This window comes from Empidonax traillii, unplaced genomic scaffold (assembly GCF_003031625.1).
Source record: "Empidonax traillii isolate 1590-97213 ecotype Southwest subspecies unplaced genomic scaffold, ASM303162v1 scaffold101:size1699134, whole genome shotgun sequence".
Classification (NCBI taxonomy): Eukaryota; Metazoa; Chordata; class Aves; order Passeriformes; family Tyrannidae; genus Empidonax; species Empidonax traillii.
This window is the reverse complement of record NW_020955294.1, coordinates 950,211-971,147: the sequence shown is the minus strand read 5'-3', so window position 1 is coordinate 971,147 and position 20,937 is coordinate 950,211. Positions and strand designations below refer to the sequence as shown.

General features: G+C 47.9%; 1 protein-coding gene across 3 annotated transcripts in view; it reads right to left on the bottom strand.

The window, feature by feature from the left end:
- Nucleotides 1–20,937, bottom strand: part of COL26A1 (collagen type XXVI alpha 1 chain) — a 155,979-nt gene that overhangs the window by 32,780 nt on the left and 102,262 nt on the right. For 2 of the 3 annotated variants that reach the window (XM_027882144.1, XM_027882145.1), the window contains exons 4-5: nucleotides 18,039–18,080; nucleotides 3,941–4,002 (exon numbers count right to left, since the gene is read on the bottom strand). In XM_027882144.1, coding sequence (XP_027737945.1) covers nucleotides 3,941–4,002; nucleotides 18,039–18,080 — 104 coding nt within the window. The remainder of the gene's footprint in view (nucleotides 1–3,940; nucleotides 4,003–18,038; nucleotides 18,081–20,937) is intronic. The other variant, XM_027882146.1, reaches the window with a different exon arrangement.

Genomic DNA, 20,937 nt, shown 5'->3' with positions numbered 1-20,937 from the left:
TGCTTGGCAAATTCAGCTGCCTGTCACAGGAAAAGAGAATTTTTCAAAGTTACTTTATGAAAATATTAAAATCTATCAGACTAAAAATGCCAAACTTGTAACTAAAAGAGTTTGTGGGAGGGGATGGTGGACAAGGAGGTCTTTGCAGCCTTTCTGTTGTTCTGGCAAACGATTCACAGCGTTGGCCAAACATATGGAACAGTCTTAGGGGACAGATTGCTTCTTCTTGTCCAACATTGATAAGAAATAAGGTCCAAAAATTTCTAGACTTGAGAAAGAAAGGATTTTAACTGTCATTCTGACAGACAGCAGGATGCCCAAATGAGAGAAGGGTCAGTACCTGAACTGCCTCAAGTGGTTTCATCATTATCAGGATTATTGCAGATGAGCAAAAGACCAAGAGATAAAGTTCAGATACAAATATTGATACAAAATTCAGTTTGCCCACCCATTCTTGGTTCATGGTCCCCCTTAGCAAGAACCAGTCAGGAAGTTGCATTTTATTCTTAGGGATATTTGATTCATTAACTGACCTACAGAAACTCAGCATTGAATTAGAAACTTTACAGGGATTGATTTGAGGTTGTCACTGCTACTGGAAACCAGCCAGTTATTACACAGCTACCTGTGAAACAGCCCCAACACTCCTTAAATTCAGTGTCCAAAGACTCCCCAGATTCAAATTGCTGAAGCTGAAGGGGCAGATTCTGCACAGCATCATTAGGAAACCTTAGGGATTAAGTAAGACACCTTCCTGTTCAGAAAAGAAAGGAGATAAGTAACTGCTAGTGCTCTGTATCACACACAGAATGTGGAAAATCCATGGAAGTCCTTAAAGTATCCAGCAACTGCTCGTGTCCACTCTGTGGAATCAGCAGCAGCCTCACAGCCAAGCAGCTCTGGTTTCCCTCCCAATTTTTCAGCCATGTCACAGCACCGGGAAACATTTGCTATCTTCCAAATATTTCTCCACTACAGCAGGGAATTGTTTTATTATCTATCAGAGAAAGAAAAGACAATCCCCATAAAACATCCCAGACAGCTGCCAGTATTTCATGTAACTGCTTGGAGGAAGGGGGAGATACAGAAACATTTCGTACAATGGTCACATTAAAACTCCAAGTAATGATAATCCAAAGACACGGGGTAGTGAAGGTGCTGTGGGTAATCTGTCCTGAACAAATGAGCTGATTTCAGATAAATAGCAATGTATTGATCTGGATCCCTGCACGGTGCAAAGATTTCCTTTAAAACCTTTCAGAATCTTCAGCATGGGGAAATCACGTTACAAGGGATGTTTTCATCTGAAAAATATGCGTGTCCTTTATCAATCACACGATGAATCAGTCAGGCACTGGAGATGTAATGTTATCTCCCAGCATTAGAGCTGTAAGTGAAACGCCACGAGCTTCCCAAAAGGGGTGTCAGGAGATAAGACTGGGTTTTACCAGCTCAGCTCCAAGCAAAACCTGGGACTAATCCCAGAGCTCTGTGGTGGGGCTGATTAAGAGAAACTGGGTGAACAAAAGGAGCAGAAATTTGTAGGTAGTTGCCTGCTCCCCTGCCAGATCTACCTGTTCCCCTGCCAGCCCTGGGCATCAGTGCTGCTCTCTTGAGCTTCCAAGGAGTTTTTCTGGGCTCATCCTGTGACACAGGAGGGCAGCATCAGGCTCAGGAAATTTGGGAAGGACTGTACACGCTTCCACTAAGACACTGTGCTGGCCTAAGTGAAACCTCTCCTATGAAATAAAAGCAGGAGATGACAGGGTAGCTGGAACCAACTTGTAATAAGAAAGATGAGACCATTTCTGGTTATATCCCCAATTTTAGGGGGGTTGCTATAAAAGCTGCAGAGGAGTGGGGAAGGAAGAAATCACAGGGTGGTCTTGCCCACTGCCATTCTCTGAGCTCAGCATGGTCCTGCTGGGCTGAAGTTGAAAAGAGCAAAAGCAGAAAAGCCCTTCAATTCAGCTGTCCCCAGAGGGAGCAGGACTGTGGCAGGAAAATCCAGCTCTGCCCATGGGAAGGATGAAGTTCCACACCTGCCTTTGCAGAACAGGACTGCAAAAATCAAGGGTGAAAGAGTCTCCAGCACTGGCAGAGGTGAGTGTGCCCAGCCCATCACTCCTGTCCTCCTTGGAACAGGTTGTTGTGGTGAAACCAGACTTTACAAGAAGACAGTTTGGAGAGGTGAGAGACAACTTCACATCCAGATCATCCAGCAAAACAGGGATCTTTCTCCAAAATCCAGAGCAGGAATGCAGACAATACCAAACAAATGCAAGCACCTTTTTAACGGTGCTGGCTATTATTGAATAATAACTGAGTTCATTAGATTGCTACATAGATCAAACTGAACTTAAATTAACCTTGAAAAAAGAAGAATCAGCATATTTCTCTTGTGTCCAGCACCAGCATTCGTGTACTGTTACTTCACTCTCCATTTAATTGCTACAGTCCATTTTTGCACAGCATCCACAGCTTTTCAAACAAAGTGGAAGCCAAAAGATTGATAAGGACCTTGCTGGGCTGTGCTGCAGAAGGTCTCCTTGCAGAGACACAGCCTCTCACAACAGAAGGCAATAACTCATTCCCCTCCATGAAATTAAACCCTTTGATGAGCCTTGCTCCCAGCTTGGATCTGTGTGGGAGCAGAGGGAAACCCATCCCAGCAACAACACGAACTGCCTGAGTGCAGCACTAAATCAGCGATGCAACACAGCACATCCAACCCTCCCGAGGGGAATGGGGCAGGTAGGACCTCCCTGCCCCTCCACAGAGCCCTGCAGGCCCCAGCTGGTGTTCCACCAGCCCCTCACACGTGGCAGACGTGAACACAGAGCGGCCGGAGCCGGCTCAGTGCGGGCGCGCTGATGTCAGGGCAGACTGTGGTTGTCATTTTCCAGTGAGCCAGACACAGAAAGTCCTGGAAAGTGAAGAAAGGTACAGCTGGCCACGGGCTGAGCAGGGGAGGGCTGATTTACGTGTCTCTGAAGTCAGCCCCGTGTCTCATTTGGATTTGGGACTGCACACGCAGAGGTCAGTCCCCAGCCCCTCTCTCCCCCTCTGCCAAAGGACACCCACCTGCAGCTCCTGCTGCTCAGAAAACAATCCAGCTCACCTTTGTCCTCAGCACTATACCAGTTGTTTTCACTCCAATAATTCTGCTCCCCAGAATTTCATTCCCCCCACCCCTTCATTTTCCTGTAGTGAAATATAACCGTGCAGGCTTTGATGAAGTTCCAGACAACATTGCTCACTTCACTTCAGCACAAACAATTCCCAAATTACCATAATATCATGTACTGGCCTCAAAAACACCATACAACCACCACCTCCCTCCTCAAAGGTTTCTCCCCAAATTCTTTTATGTCATTGATAAGCATCAGCTAATGAATAATAACAGCAGCAAATGCCTTACAAGGACCAAAGCACGATAACTAACAGCTAGGAGTGGGCTGTCACAGGAGGGACCACAGATCAAAGGGGAATGCTGACTCAGCTGCTTTGTTGCCTGACTGGAACAATTTATCTGAATCCCAGTAGGTAGAAATTAAAATGATTTGCAGAAAAAAACCCCACAACGTGAAGGTCTCCCCTTAACATTTGTCTCCACTAAAGTATGCACGAGAGCCTCCCACCTTTCAGGAAGGGGATGAGAAAGCAGGACTGGATTGCACTTGAAGACTTGAAGAGCAGGCTAAGGAGAAACTGTTCAAACCTCCACGGGGAGGGGAAGGAGCCAAGCTAGAGGTGAGTGATGCCCACGTGCACAGCAGTGCCGCCTCATTTCCTGGGGCAGAACCACCACCACAGCGTGTTCCTCACTGTGGATGGAAGAGCACACACCTGATCTGTCCAGGGCTGCCAATTCAACGTGTTTTTCACTAGAAAATCATGGAAGTTTCTGCCAAACAGCAGAATAAAGGCAGGTCCTTACCTTGGCCTCGAGCGTGTTCAGCCTCTCGGTCATGTCGGCCAGCCTCGTGCAGTTCATGCATTCTAGAGAGAACACAAACAGGGATGTGAAACTTCCACGGACTTTGCATTTTAATCCATGGCTTCAGTCTGCAGACCCTGATCCCTTTGATCCAAAGGGCATGGAAAAGTGAGTCAATACCAGTTATAGGGTAAAAATAAGTATTCAAGTCACCTGCACAGGTTAACAGCCACAGCCACGTTACATGAACCTTGTTTGGGGATGTTCGGTGGGAAATTAGGTTCCCAATAGGGAGAATGCAGATGAAATAAAAATCAGTTTTAAGACTTTTCATGGTGCCAACCAGCATGACTTGCTGTCAGCAGCAGAGACACTTGTTGTGCCCCTGGGGCAAGCTGGTGTGCCATGTGCTCCCCCCTCACAGGACACCAGGCTGCACGACCACCACTCCATTTTGGACCCTCTCCTATAGCATTGTCCTGGTCAAATACCAAGGAGAGAAATGACCACAGAAAATGCCCAACCCTGGGGAGTCCTGCTCCATCCCTGGGCTCCTGGGCCCTGTTACCACTCCCACAACAAATCATCTGTCTCAGTGACAGCCAGAAGACCCAAGGCAGACCCGAGGGCTGATGCAGCCCAGAGCTGCAGTGAAGTGGTTTTCGTGGAAGCAACTGATAGGCAGCAGCCACCAAAGGAGTCCTGACAGGAGGCCTCAGTGAGAGCAAACATTAACAGAATGGGCTCTGAGTGCAGGTTAAAATGATTGCTCAATACAAAGGACATCACTTATCTAAACAGAAGGCCTGCTGCTTTGCCTCTGTTTTCATCTCACCAACGTGTGAGTGAAGGAGGATAAAGCCCTGAACAGAGATGTAATCCAGAAGGTGCTTTCCCAGTGCTTTGCAGCCGTGTGGAACTGCCCATTCCCAGCCCTCAGAGAAGCTCTCCAGCCTGGACCACTCACCTATCATGACAGCATAAAGTATTTCAGAGAATAAACCACCCATATTCAGGTGAGGAATCACTGTCATCTCACATCCCATGGAGCAGAAACACATCTGTGTGTGTGTGTTTTGTGCTCTTTAAGGGCCAGATTCAGTTTTCATTGACTGGCCATAGAAATATTTAATTCTGGTGTTTCCATAGGGCTGGGGACATAAAACTGTAATTCCTGAGCCATCACAGACCATTCAGGTACAGCTCAGGCTGAGGTTATAACAGTGCAGGGTGCCACATCCAGTGCCTCCCTACGGCAAGGAATGGGTGAACACGGATTTTGGCTTGACTAAACATCACCCCAACACCTGGATTCAGCTGTTCCCCCCGTCCAGCTTTGTCCCCTGTTGCACAAGGAGCTCCAAGGCATCTCTCCATCCTTCACCCACAGACACCTGCTGGGTTTATGAAGCACATGGCACGTGCCAGTGGCTCTCAGCCACTGGAAGATTCGAGCACATGCGGCTTGGAGGGCCAGGAAGCTCGGCTGCTCCACCCTGGTGATTTACAGGCTAAGAAGATTCCTTGAGTGCAATCAGCAACCAATCACCCACTGCACAAATCTTCCAAAGGAATTCTCTCCCTGGCCCTCTGTGAGGAGCTGTGCAGCTTCCCAAAGGAGCCAAACACAGAGCTTCCACCTCATAATGCACAACATTTTGCAGACAAAGCATCGGATGCTTCAGGAACACTCAGATGGAGGGATTTCCTCACAGGTCAACACTGACAGGGCTTTCTTTTACCCAACATTTGTTTATTTTTATTCTCTGCAATAGGATCTTGGACAATATTTTTTGGCTTGAATTGGCCCATGAATACACAAGAGCCATAAGTGCACTGTCCCAGAGGGAAGGAAATGGGTGAGGTTTGTTTGGTCTGGATCTGTTTGTGGTGTGTAAAACAGGGAATTACGTTCTGCATGTAACCAGCTTCAGGCTTTTGATCTTGCTCATCCCCATAGAAAGATAAGACTGACTAAATCCAGTGCTCCCAGGAGCCAAAAGATGTAGCAGATGTGTTACAGAGCAAATAAAATACGGAGCCCTACTCTCCCTCCTGCTGGCTTGCACATATTAATAACTCCCACAGGCTTAGAGAGATTGACTTGAGCTGTCTGAAAACCACCTCTGTGCATAATTTGAGATGGACTGATCATTTAAGCTCCCTTTGGAGAGTCCAGCTCATAAAAAGGGGTTTGTACTACCACTCTGCACAGGGGTGAATCAACCAGCTCCCAGGGGGGAAGGACACTCTGCTTGTCTCTGCTGGACAGGGAGCAGGAACAGCACCAGTCCAGCAGCACACTCTGCTCTCCAAGAATGCCTCAAAGAGCCCTCTCAGGTGCACTTGCAGCAGAAAAAGTTAGATTTAAATTAGCAAAATGACAGAAGGGAGGAGAAAGCAGCAGCAGCATCACTGCATGTGAGATTTGTAGTAATTTCATCTCCATGTCAGTGGTGCCTGTCAAAGCATACAGAAAACACAGCCCAGGTCAGAAAAATAACTACTTAAATTCTAGCTGGATTTGAACTCTGATCCCTTCTGTTGTGAAATTCCTGGAAACCCAGATCCACACCCAGGGTACTTAACCCGGGCCCAAAAGACATTTAAATAATCCAGAAAGTGGATGTCCTAATGCCAAAGACCTCCTTACTAAGGCAAACATCCTGCCAGCAAATCCTTGTGACAATTATTTAGCTGACCAACAGATGAATGATGCTTTCAAACACAGAGATGAATGCCCAGGACTGCACTTTCAGAAACAACATTCAAAGCTCACTCACCAGGGACTGCTTCAAGGTCTGGGATCGTTATCTGTCCTTGCAGAAAGCCTGAGAATGGTGGTGACAAATCAGGCTAATAAATATCTTCCCTGACTAGGGTCCACTGAAATATTTAGTGTCTAATCCTCATGGCTGGTGGATCCAAGGCCTGAGGCTGTGAAGCTGAATTTTCTGATCAGGGTGAAAGCAATCTGAGTTATTAAAACGACCTTGAGAATCTCACTTCATTATTTCTCATGGAACAAATACAACACTGGGGCAAATACACACACTCAGGGACCTGGGACTCCAGAGCAGACGCTTTCCATATCTGCAGAAATCCATCACTTGTTGCTACACAGAACCACAGTTTATTTCCCTTCTATTCCTCGTTGGCAGATTTGTATTTTTCCAGCTAAACTCTGAGAAAGGAGTTGTGATTTCACTCTGTGAATCCCAACCTCAAAACACATGGTAGGATTTGTTTTAGAAATATTCCAGCAGGGAGGATAAATAATTGAGATGATGAACAAGGGACAGTTACCAGCATATCCCACGACACCCAGTCTGTCTCCACCACGTCTCACCGTTACTGTCCGAGCCACCTCTCCCTTCCCATTCCCCCTCTCGGGCTGCAGTGCAACTGGAGGGATGGAAAAGTGCAATGTAGCAGAGATGTGGTAGATGCCACATGCTGGAAAATAACAAGGCATGAAGCCCATGCCAGCAGTGACCCCCTTAACCCTGACCCAGAAGGTGCTGCATTTGACCCATCTCCGATGAAAGGCTGAGCTGCAGCTTTGCCAGCTGGGATCAGGTCCTTTAGTCTGCAACTTCCACTCTGGAGACACTCCTACAAGTGACCTACAGCAGTGAATGACTGACTTCAGGTGCCTTGCTAACTTGGCATTCCTGCTTTGCATAATTTCATGATTAAATAGTTGCACGTTTCAGCTTCTCGAGGCAGAAAGTCCCACAAGTCTTCAGACTCCTCACTCAAATCGTAATAACAGGAAAGGTGTGATAACAGCTTCATACCAAAAGGGCTCTGATGATTCCAGCACAGTTATCACAGGGGCACTGAGGGGAATAAAAAAGGAACCAGCCCAACTTTCACCCTAGGGCCGTAGGTCAGTTTTGTGCAAAACAGCAAAGAAACCTCTTGGCATCTCTGCCCCATTTCTCAGCTCTGACAGCCCACGCTCATTTGTATACCCAGAGTCTCTGCAGAATATTAAAAGAGCTTTTGCTTTCCCTACAGCCAGATGCTCAGTAGATATAAATTGCACAGCGCAACTGAAGTCAAGGGATCAAGGCTCTGTCTCTCTTTTTCTTGATGGATTACTCCAAAATTCACGTTTCAGAGGGGAGGCGGAGGAGGTGGTTTATAGCATATGAAAGGGGAGAGAATTCTGGAATCACAAAGCCTTTGTTTAAACAAATAAAGTCTTTGCAGCCAGTTTTTTCAAGGCCATATTTTGCCATTACAAGAAACTTCAACCTTGCAATGCAATGGGGCGTAGCACAGAGTCAGGCTTGGGGACATAAGAATCACATTTGCAGCTCATGCTTCAACCTGCTCAGACTCTAAACAACACACTTCCCTCCTCCCAGTCTCCCTTTCCTTTCATCCATTGTTAGTTTAATGTAAAGGATCCCAGGTCAGAGGATGAAAAAGGACCAAGCGTAACATTTACACAGAGAAAGAAATTAGATATTTGATTTGCGTCAGGCAACTCGTCTGGCAGCTCTTCCCTCTCCATCTAATCGAGGCCACCACCTCCACTGCACTGCTCAGAAATGCACAAAGAGGACAAGCTGGGTTATCCCAGGGCAGGGGGAGCAAACCAGAGCTGTGCCAACAGCCCATGTTGGAGCACTGGGAATGCAACAGCAGCTCCACGAAACACGGACAGCTCTCACCGTGACGGCAACTGCACCGTCAGCACCGCCCAGAGCAGGGCTCGAGCACCACCACGGCTGTGGCCTGGGGGCACTGCCATAAAAACCACTGACACACCACTCAAGCAGGTCCAGTCTGAAGGAAATTTTGTCTGCCAAAGCAAGCAGGAGACCAGTTTTTCTCAGCAGCTTCTCCAGGACAAGTTCAGAGTAGTCTCTGAGCACATCTGGAAGAGGATTAGTCTAAATTAGTCCAGGTAACCATGTTTCTTTGCAAAGAGAAAAGGGTGAAGCTGGAAACTCCCAGGGGAAGTGGGAAGTACAGCTTGCAGTGTCAACTCAGTGAGCACCCAGGATGTCATGCACCAGACTTGTTATATTTGGACACTCTTGAGAGAAACCACCAGACCACTGACCCTTCCATCCCCTCAGTGCCACACACAGACACACAGTTCAGCCAGAAAAAAAGCCAGTGACACTTTCAGACACTGGCACAGAATGGATTTCAAGTCAAATTCCACAGCAGAAATATGAACACAGATCTCCTGTGCCTACCTAGGTGGCCCTCAGTGGGGGACAGCCAGCCAGGGCCTGCATCTCCACCTCTCTTTAATTTGTCTGATCTGACCCTTCCAGCCTCTTTACACGGTTACTGAGTTTCCTTAAGTAGTTTATGTTCTGGCCCTTCGCAAAAGCTTTCGCCAGTGCCTGTGAAGGAGAGCAGGCCCGAGCCATAAATCACAGCCAACCTGGGATCTGTTTTTTTCAACACATTTCCTCTAATGAGAGTCAGATGTTGGCCAGATAGACTTTATTAATTGTAGTTGTTTAGAACCGGCCGTGTCCGCAGCTCTGCGATGGGCTTTGAGCAGGTGAGGGGCAAAGGGCTGGCAGCAGCCACGGGGAGGATGAGCACTTGTGTCACCCATAGCCTCTGGTCTGAGGAGCAAAGTTTTGGGAATCAAAGGTTTGGAGAGCGCAGGAGGGAAAGGTTCTCACCAGCCCTTGCCACAGTGATCTGGAGCAGGATCTGTTTGTTGTTTAGTGTTGGATCATGGAGACTCAGTTCACTGCTGTGGTATTTACTTGCTGTGAGCATTGCAAATGTTCTCCTTTGGGCACAGACAGGGCAGGAAGGGCCCCAGCTGGGCAGGGTCTGTCAGAGCTGGGACACTGGGATAGACTGGCCAAGGCACCCAACCGAGAGAGGAGCTGCTGGTCCATTCTCTGCCCAGCATTTCACGTGTCCAGAGGGGAAATCTGTGTCCTGGTTGACCTGCAAACATTGCAGGCTCCATCCTGGCCACAGCCTCACCTCACACCCTGAGCACGGGCCCTTCTGCTTCCCCTGCTGAGCGAGGCTGTGTCTCATCCATGGGGAAGTGTGGAAGGAAGGAGGGAGAAGGGAGAGACACCACCTTCCTTCTTGCCCCCTTTCTGTGCCAAACAACCACCAAAACCCACAGGCTCTCTCAGAACACACAGTCCCTCTAATCCCAAGTTCAAGAGCAGCACTGACAGAGCCCCACAGTAACCCCACTGACTGGAGCAGAATTAAAGGCCCTCACAGATCAGGAACTGGGGGGTCAGAGCAATTTAAAGATGCTCTCATTTGACAGCAAGGGCTTGTGCTTTCCCACAGTTTTCACATCAGGATTTTGCAGGCTGGAAAGTTTTCTTTTCACCTGGAAATTGTGAGTTATTAGGTTGCTCATCAATATGAAACAGAACACCTACAGAATATTTTTGCCTTTTTACCTTCATTCCAGATAATTCACCATCCCTGCAAGGACACCCCGATCACTGCCAAAATTCCCCCATTTGTAATCTCTCTCATATCTCTATTATAAAAACCCTCACCCTTAACTTTACTGGCTATCTTTAAAAAGCAGCTCAAATTTCCTTTCTTATGAGAACTGCTATCTGATCCTTTTCCGCTTGTAAAGTGTTCATACTTCACTTTTGTGGCTACTTTCTTCTACCTTGTTAAACAGGAAAGGGCTTTTTTTTTTCCCCCTGAATAAGCAATAAATATTTTTTTTCATTGTCATGATATTCTGTGATTTTGAAATGTCTGTAAGAAAAAACCTCAGCAAAACTGAGTGAAAAGGAAGTTTACCACAAAATGCACTTTTGGATAACAACACCCATTTGAGGAGCTACACGAAATTCGGGGCATTGTTTTGAGTGGGGGAAAAAAAAAAGTGTGCAGTTGTCTAAATTTTTGCAATATTCTCTCCAGGGGTTTTTTTCTTAAATGATTTTTCATACTTTCTGAATGACATGTTTCAGTCCTAAGTTATGAAATAGCATTTCTTTCAAATCTCAGTTAAATTGAAAATTAGACCAACTAATTAAATAGTCCTAAGTGAAACAAGTCCTAAGTGAAACTAAACGGTTTAGTTTGGTTGAATGAAACAATTTCAGTTGAGCCCAACCCATATTTTAGTTATTACATTGTGTCAAAACCTCAACAATTTCCATTACAGATTCTCCCAAATTGTTTTTCTTTCCAATTGTTTTGATTTGGCAAACGAACCCAAAGAACCTCCATTATTCACCCTGGTCTATTCTTAAACAGCTCACGTGGTTTTATTTCAAATTTCATTTTTCACACGTGCACCGTGTCCCACCCACCCCACTCCCTAATTTTATCCATAATTGCTCTCAGGATTTGTGTTCTTCCATGGCCATTCTGCTGGTTAGGCCTGTGCAGGTGGAATTAGATCATTTATTCACAGGCAACCAGCAGTTGTGAGATCCACAGTCAGTCCATTTTTATCTGCCAGGGGAAAGTTTAGCAGGGAAGAGCTGGACTTTGATGCAACGTGTTTGGCTAGAAATGTGTTATCTTTATTTTTAGAAACACCAAGGACATTTTACTAATGTGGCCCAAAGACTGAAGTTACACGATAATAAAGACTTGGGTTTGCTAAAGCCTTGCTGATTCTGGAGCTGCTGAACGTGGTGCTCCAAGGGATGCTGCTGGTGCTGGGGGTGCCCAACACTTTTGATATGGCACCAAAAAAACCCTCCCCGATTCACCACTGTGCCAGTGCGTGGCACCAAAGCCCACAAAGCAAATAAAAAGACAGAAAATAAAGATACATAGGTAGTGTATGAACAATATGTATTTACAAACCTCTCACAGCAAGACAGCCCCAAATTAAAAGCAGGGAGTCCACACGTCTTCCTACCAAGGGCACAGAGCCCACAGGGCCTGGGGCTCCTTCCCAGGGGAAGGAGCTGGTCCAGTCCTCACTGTGCCAAAATCCAGCAACTCATACCCACCATCATTAACTCAGACTAATTCCTCTCCTGCTCCCTGACATGGAGAGACACTTCATGGGACCTGACCCCTGTGGAAGAACACATGGGAACTCCACCACGCTCAGAAGTTCATCTTGAACTGCGAGGGTCTCACATCCCTTACAAAAGAGGCTGCTTTTCCCTGCTGGGAGAAGCAATCAGGGGGAAAATGCAGTCAAAATATGGAGTAGTGTAACATGAAATAAGGAAGCAGACAGGACAAAAGGAAACATTCCAGTCCAGGCTCACCAGGAAGCCTGGAGGGACTCTCACAATATTGGTTCTGCACCTGTGTATCACAGGTCAGAGAATCTCTCACAGTCTCGAGCCAAACAACGTGTGCTTAGATGGAGTTTGTGTTTCAGAAAGACACTCCAGAGCCAGACAGCCGAGGTTTCCTTAGTGAACTGCCTCCAAAGTTAACCATTGTACAGACAAATATGCATCTTGTTTCCAGGTTGGATTTCTGACCTCAAATTCTACCCCTGCTTGGAGTTTTATTACTTTTGCCTGCAAGGCTGCAGGGCAGCCCTAGGGCTGGACCCCTCCTCTCTGCACCAAGTCCTTGTAACCCACCACCGTGTACCACTCAGGGTGCTCAGGCAAGCTCCAGTTGTTCCTCATCCAGAACATTTACCACTGGTTTCATTTAGCCACGACACAAAATTAGCTGAAATACCAATAAGGAAAACAGTTGTTTAAGCCATTGAGAAGGACGGTTTGAGTTCAGACGTACTTGGCTCCCCGAATACCAAAATACTCTATCTGCCCATGCTTTACAGTTAATTATTATTATTACTATTATTACTATTGCCAAGGGCACTTTTGTAAAGGTTTGGTTTCCCATGTCAACATTTCAGCTTCAGGTTTATCCCGCCGTGGTTTGTCCATTCTCCCACACTTCCCTCCTCCCTGGGGCTCTGCAGGGCCCCCACAGCCCTGCCCGAGGCTAATGACCATCACTCAGCACTTGGGAGCTGCACTGAAAGGGCTCAAGGATCCAGGAATGCTGCTCATTACCCTTTGCTGGCCTTTATCTAAATCCCCCTGAGCTCTGCAATGGTCCTTTGTGAGCAGCAGCAAGAGGAATCCCTTCCACTCTCTCTGCAGCTGCGATTTTGTTCTCAGAGACACCCAGGGACGCTGGGGTGGGTGTCAGGGGACCCAGCAAATCCCTCCCATCATCTGGTCCCCATAACGTGAAGGTAACTCTTGCATCAGATCAGTGGGGAGCACAAGGCTGTGCAAAAGACTGTTTGTTTGGGTTTGTTTTTCTGTTGTTTCCTTGTTAACTACTGGGGAAAGAAAAATTATTAAAGGAAATATCTGCTTGGGGTTAGCCAGGCACGTTTCAGCTTCAGATTTTTAACTCCTCGAAAGAGTTACAACTCCAACTAATTTTAGATTGAAAAATAAGAGGATATTCACACTGAAAGTGTTTTCCAGGATACTCACACCCTGTTATTTTAACAGAAAACTCACTAAATGCTTCCCAAACCTGGGGATCCATTTACTTTCTGATGGGGCCAAGCCCTTATTCACCATTTACCTGTTTGTGCTTTCTCTGAGTTGTGATATGGACACAACAATGAGCACCAGAGTGCAAGTGTCCCCTAAGAGCCATCATGCTGGGGGCACTTTGGGGAGCTTAGTTTTGAGGTTCCAGCTGCCTCCACCTTGAAACTCTCCTAAAAAAAAAAAGCCTTGAATGGCAAGTTTCGTCCCATGAATGAAGGCCCAAGCACCAGGGGAGGTTTCTGCTGGAACATGGTGAGCATTGGGTAAGGCTGGGTGTGAGCCAACCTGCTCTCCCCATGCCTGTCACCCCACGCACTCAGCCTCGATATTATGTTACTCTTCCAGCTGTGGAGGATTTGACAGTGAATTCTGACCCTCCCTCTGAGCAGCCGGCGAGGCCAGAGCGGACAAACGCGGAACGGCGCAATTCGCCTGTGAGACACCCAGCAGGAACTGGAGATCTCCAGAGACACCTTCACCCCCTCCAACCCCACTCCACGACAGCTCAGCATCACTTCTGAGCACCAGGCAGCGATGCACTGGTAAATAAGCCCCAAGCAGGGCTTTAAAATGACACAGCTCGGGGACAGCTTTGGAGGCTCGGTGCACCGTCGCTGCTGCCACGTGACGCCGCTGGCAGCAGCAACGATTTTGGCACTTCAGAACAAGCACAGGGCCAGATTGCAACTGGAAGGAACAACCATAATTCTCCTGCAGCCAAAGAGCTCCCAGGTTTCATACCCAGTGAGAGAATTTAGCCCCAACAGCGCAATACAGAAACTCGAGGGCACTTCATCAAATCAAAGTTCTTAACTGTTCATCTTTCTCTGTGAAATGTGTCTGCAAGACAATCTCAAGCACTTCACTGGAGTTAATTACCTGAACCCAAACCATCACAGCCCACGAATCCTTTAAACTTTGAGAACTGACTTAATGCTGACCAGCTGCCAGGCACTCACTCGCTCGCAGCCACGGGAACAGCTTTTCTTATCGATAAACGGGGATTCCTGTGTGTGCAACACCCAGGAAGGGCACTGGAAATGACTGAAATGCCTCTGCTTTGAGATTAGGATGCGCCAGCAAAAAAGTGCTACGTGCAGCTGGAGGCCAAGCACGTTCAAAGTAAACTGTGGGCCGGTCCCTTTGCAGAGGGTGAGGAACAGCAGCGTGGGGGATGCTGGACAAACGTCGGTGTTCACTGGGAATTGCTCTGCTCTGGAACTCGAGGCATTACAGTTCCCCCCAGCAGGAGATAACCGGGCTACCTCCAAAAACTGTGGGTAAACGAGGACTTTAATGGTGACAATTGCATCAGTACAAAAGCAATCTCCTGTTTTAGTCCAATTAGTGCTGTGCTAAATCATCAGCCCGGGCCTTGCCTTTTGCAGTTGAAAGAGAGACATCTGCGAGGCTCTTCTGCTGCATGTGGTTTATATTATCCTCTAGCACAATATGCATAAACTAATGCTATTCTACACTTACACAGCACCTCATCTGGAAATCTGAAAGCGATTTATGAATGGTGGGCATCTGTGACATTTTACAGATGGAAATTGAGGCACAGAGGGAATCAGTAATCAGCCCCAGACTTGCACAACGAGTCAGCTGCAGAGCAGAGCCCATTATTTGTTCTGGAGGAACATCTAGTGTCCAAACGCAGAGGGAGACAAAGTTTTCTACCCCAAAAAGGGTACAAGCACACCCAAAAATGCCACCCAGGTCTGTGTTCAGACCAAGCTGCTGAGGAACAAAGTGAATGCATATCCTAAAGCACAGTCTCCCCTGGCAGACAGGTCCCTTCATTCTTGCAATACAAACACAGGCCAGAAGAAGGGTTATTATGCCTGAAAGTTTGTCTGCTTTTTCCACATCAGTTGATCTAATAAAAAAGATTGATTCTCCCCCACAAATCTGGCCTCACTTTAACAAATCATTTGATTTGACACAAAGGACTATATTCAGATAGTTCAAATTCCACTTCACTCCCTGAAACTAAAGTTTCTGATGGGCTGAAGTCTCAGAAACAGCCAATGGCAAACACCAGGCAGAGACACCCACCTCGGGAAGGGCTGGAAGTTGCCTGAGTGTGGCCAGAAGCATCTGCAGATCTCTCTGTGCCACGGTGCTTATGAGCCCACGAGGAACACCACAGTGTCCCAGAAAACAGACAGTCCCTTCTAGAAACACAGCAGCAACTCACACTTCTGAAAGCCTTCCAGCAGTAAACATAACACTGGATTACCTGCTGAGGCAGTGGGCCAGATGCCTGCAGAGGCATTCCCAAGGTACTGGGATGCAGATCACCAAGGTGTAGAAAAAGCCCATAGTCAAACACAAGCAATAAGTCTCTGCCTTCCTGCCCCACAATTCCAAAGAGTTTGGCCAACAGCCTACAAATCAGCATATCATCTGGAAGCTAAATGATTAAGAGCAAACCATAGAAGGAAACCTTCAAACATCAGACAACTAGAAGAATCCCAGGCCAGGTTGCCAGTAAGGAGAATTCTTTGCACAGTCAAAACCCCCCCTAAAACCAACCAACCTATAAATCATAGAATGACAGAATAGTTTGGGTTGGGTTGGAAGGGAACTTAAAGAACATCCATTTTCAGCCCCCCTGCCATGGGCAGGGATACCTTCCACTAGCCCAGGTTGCTACCAACCTGGCCCTGGACACTTCCAGAAATGGGGCAGCCACAGCTTCTCTGGACAACCTGTGCCAGGGCCTCACCACCCACTAGGTAAAGAATTTCTTCCTAACATCTGATCTAAACCTGCCCTCTTTGAGTTTACAACCATTACCCCTTGTCCTGTCACTACCAGGCTGTATAAAAAGTCCTTCTCCCTCCTCTTTATAGCCCCCTTTAGGTACTGGAAGGCCACAATGGGGTCTCCTCAGAGTCTTCTCTTCTCCAGGCTGAAAAACCCCAGCTCCTGTCCTCAAAGGAGAGGTGCTCCCTACCTCTGATTATCTTAAACACCCATCAGACAGACCAAGGAAACAAATCACCACTTCAAAAAGGCAACCCAGAACCAAGACTGGCCTGTGGCAGGACCAGTAACAAGCACTGGAAAAAATGAAGATGTAATTCCTGCTGACACAATACTTTCCCATGTGCCTTTGGACATGTCATCAGCTCCTCTGCATGGCACTTTCAGCACAAGGGGCAGCGTGGTAAGAAATGCACTTGTGTGCCAGGACATGCCCAAGGAACAGAGAGGAGTAAGCAACAGCATCCCAAATCAAGGCAGAGAGTGAGGATAGGAACAAGAACTGAAGGACCCTTCCCTCCCAGCAGGACAGGGACTGACTTCTCTATTCAGACATTAATATTTTTTTCCTGATACAATAAGAACAAAGAATTCCAAGGAAGCTGTTACACACTCCAAAAGCCCTCCTTAGGGAGCACTGGGAATAGGTGTTGGGCATCTTCAGCTTGAGGGTCCCACCCAAGGGATGCAGCACTGCAGATCTGAGGCAGATCCTGCCCAGGGTGTCCCTCTGTCTGAGGCTTCCCAGGAGCTTCTGGGCTATGGGACACTGATTTTTCTGCTGAGTGTGTGTTCAGCAAGGAGAGCAAAGAGGCAGATCAGTGGGAGCTCCTCATGCTCCTGCACACCACTGCTTTCCCAACCAGCCCTTGGGAACAACTCGTGTGCTCAGTGTCTGTGGGGCTTCAGAGCTCCCCCAGTTTTCCTCTTCCACAAAAGCTGCCCATGGCCATCAGCTACAAAGACTCCCATGTAAACTCCTGCTTCTCATCAATTAACTGTCATTGGATATATATGGTTGAATTTAAAACTTTGGTTGGGCTTTTGCACATGCAGCAGAGAGCTTTCAAGCCACTTTTCTCCGTGAATTTGGAGACACGCAGTTTGTGCACCAGCAATAAGTTTCATTCACTTTCAACCTTTAAAACCATTTTGATTTTCTCAGGGGAGGCTGTTCAGAGACACCCACATGAGTGTCACAGCAACACCCAGTGAGGAGACACCAGGCTGCTGGATGCCAGTGGCTGAGGAACCTCCCTGCTCGTGGGAGAGCCTGCAGTTGCACACAGGGTCACAGCCACGTCCCTCTGAGCACTTACCTCATCAAACCAACCCCAGGTCTGGCTCTTCTCAACACATCACCCCCAAGGACTGATGAGGAGCATGAGCAGGTCAGGGGAAACCAGGGGGTGAGTTTTAATGACAAGGTAAGCACAACAGGCACCCTGGGACAGAGCCAGGGTGTGTGGAGCCTGGAGTCCCCCCTGACAGTGAACCAAGCGAAAACTAGGAAAGTGCAAGCAGGATGGCCCTTCCCAGGTGCTCACCAGGTACTGCCTGGGCAATTCCCTGAGGGGAGCTGGCCATTCTCAACTCCCCTTTTCCCTGGGCAATTCCCTGAGGAGAGCCGGCCATTCCCAACTCCCCTTTTCCCTGCCCTCCAGGTACCTGAGGGAAACTGAGGCAAAGTGCAGGCAGAGGCTCACAGACCCCCTCCCATGAGCTTTTCCCCACAAGCAAAGGGCATCCCTGGCTGCCACAGCCCCCCACCCAGGAGTGCACCCCCCTTCACTCTGAGGCTCTGCCTTTCCGGGAGGTTCGTGTTGCCCACTTACGGTCCTGGTGGGGAAAGGAACGGTGCTGGCGGCCAGGAGCACCTGCAGGGGGGAGACAAGGCAATTATCACTGGGAATGTGGCAAACCCTCGCCCTGCACACCGTTGGCTCAGCACAGAAAACGTTCACTCAGCTCGAGGAGCAAAACTCGGTGAGGAACGAAAGCGCCTCCGTTCCCCCGCTCGCGCTCCTGGCAGCATCTCCCCCATCCCACCCCCGGCCAGCCAGGCATGCACAGCACACACACAGCTCTCCCAAGTGCTGAAACGAGCCTGTAAAACAGCCCCTGCCTCCACTGGAGATGATGCTTCCAAGAAACACAACCACAGACAGAGCAGAGCTCAGCTCAGATGGTTAGAGTGGGGTGATAACAACAGCAGGGTTATGGGTTTGATCCCTGTATGGGGATCACTGAAGAGCTGGACTTGAGGATCCTTGAGGGTCCCTCTGAACTCAGAATATTGTGTGAAACCTGCTGAGGGAAACAGGCTGCAGCATGCACTCTGGTTGTGTGTAAAAGGGGCTGGGGTTGGTTCTGGAGTGGTTTTTTGGGATACCAGCAGTCACTCTGTACACTTTGGGGAAAAAATGGTCCCAGGCCCAAGGAGGGAGAACAGCTGCTGTCCTTTTGGCTGAGCCAGGGGAAGAGGAACCCAGCACCTCTCCAGCAGCTGGTGCATAGGCTAAAAACCAAGTTTGTGACAACAGGAAGAGATGGAATCAAGGTGGGGGGAAGGCCTTTAGCAGTATGGGCACAGCAGCACCTCCTAATGCTTGGGATAACCAGCACACTTCAGAGGGGGGGTCTGCCCCCAGCTCTGCCTGTGAGCTGGGTTGGTTAACTTGTCTCTACAGACTTTTCTGCTTCCAAGCGTAAAACCAGAGATGACGACTCCAACTGCCTTTATAACCAGTCTGAGGTCTGTGAAGACCGAATTATTTAAGTCTGTGAACCACAAAGCACTTTCATCTGGAAAGCACAATATATGAGCAAATCAGCATCTGTGCTTTGTGAACGGAAGGGTAAAAAAGGAAAAAGAAAAAATGCTGAACAAGCTGAGAAAATAATTGTCTTAGTACAAAAAACTTCCCCCAGCACTGAAGGGTGACGGTCACATCGAAGAGATGGATATTAGTCCTGATCAGCACACATAAAACCATCTCGAAGATACTAACTACAAACAACTGTTACAGGATTTTACAAGGGCGTGTTTGTTGCATCAGTGTCTAGAAACATCATGTGAAAAACAAACAAACAAGATCAGATAATTGCTTTGAATATGGTTTTTGTTAGTTTGGGGTCCCCGATGGGTTTGTGCACATGCCTGGGAAGCTGAGCAGCAGACTTGCTTATGGTGCTCCTACTCATCCTCACTGGGAGGAACGGGAAGTGCTGCTGCATTTACACCACTGCAAATCTGGTCTAGGTTGCCTTAACACCCTCAAACCCACACATTTCTTTGGAGGAGTGATGCTTTAACATTCCTCCAGCTCCTCTGCATCACCTCAACCTTTAAAGCACACAAGCAGTGATAATGAGCTGAGGCTGGTCCCACAGTCACAGAGTTAAATTCCCCCTAAACCCATCCTTTGAGAGAAATAAATAGAGACTTGACTGCTGGTGTAACTCCCAGCAAATGTTTCCTCAGTGTTAGGCAAGTATGGGATATCTGGATGAAGAGAAAACTGCCCTGAATGGACACCAACACTACCTTACTCCCTGTTTCTTAAAGAAATTCTGTCTCAGAGAGATTTGCCCCCAAGCCCCTCACAGGATTGCCAGTGTGAAGAATCTTTTAATCTACTTTCATCCAAGATCTGGGGTTCGAGGGATGCTCATTCAGCAAGGACATGGTAAATCAGAGCAGGGACTCAGGGGGACGTCCCCATAAATTCCCACCATGGCTTTGCACAGATGAGCAACCACAGCATGTGCTGCTCTGCTCCCATCACTTCTACTCCCAGCAGCTCAAGCAGTGGGAGCCAGGCAGCAGTGCTGGCTGCTGGGAAATCCCACAGGGAGAAGGTGATGGCCATGCTGCAGCCTTTCCTGCAGGTTCCCAGTGCCAGCTGGCTCCAGGCTGGGCCACGTTTCCCGCTGCACAGCCAGGCCCGGTTTTGCCTCTGTGTCAGCAGCAGATGCAACCTCCTAAACAAATGCAGGAGTCCTGGCCTCCCATGGAAACCTCTCTCCCCTCACTCCTGACCCTGTCAAATGTGGGTTTCTACCTCTCTCAGCTCTTCCTCTAGGTCTGTATCAAGCCACAGTAATGCCCTCCCTGCCTCATAGAAAGCAAGTCAAAGCCACGCATTCCCCAAAAGCATCCCCGTGGCACTGGGACTGTCCCTGCAGCCAGACCCCAGCGAGCTGTGTCAGTGCAGCAGAGTGATTGTGATTGTACCTGCCATGGAAGGGAATTAATTCAGTCTTTCAGTGCCTTACCAGGTTTGAGGCCTTCACATGAGAGCAACCGAGTGCACCCTGCCTGAGATTTTGGGAATGGCTCACAGCAAACGGCAATGAGATGTGCAGCAAGTGTCTAAAGCATCACCCCAGAGCCTCCACACTGCCTGCAAGCCATAACAAAAGTCTCAGAACCACATGGTTTTGCACTGTTAACCAAATAATATAAGAGCCACTGTGTAATAAACTTCCTTCCATTATTCAACCATTAACGGCAACTACAAACCACCCAGTTCTGCTTCTACTTTGACAAGCAAAGATACCACTTTAGTCCTTTCCAGGTAAAATTAGATAAATGTTTGATGCCTTCTGCAAGATCTGCAGAGTCAACAGAAACACCAAAAAGCGAATCCAGAGGGATCCTGTTACAAACTCAAGATCCATCTAGAGTTAAACAGCATCCAGTGTGCATAGGAAGCTTCTCCCTGTGCACAA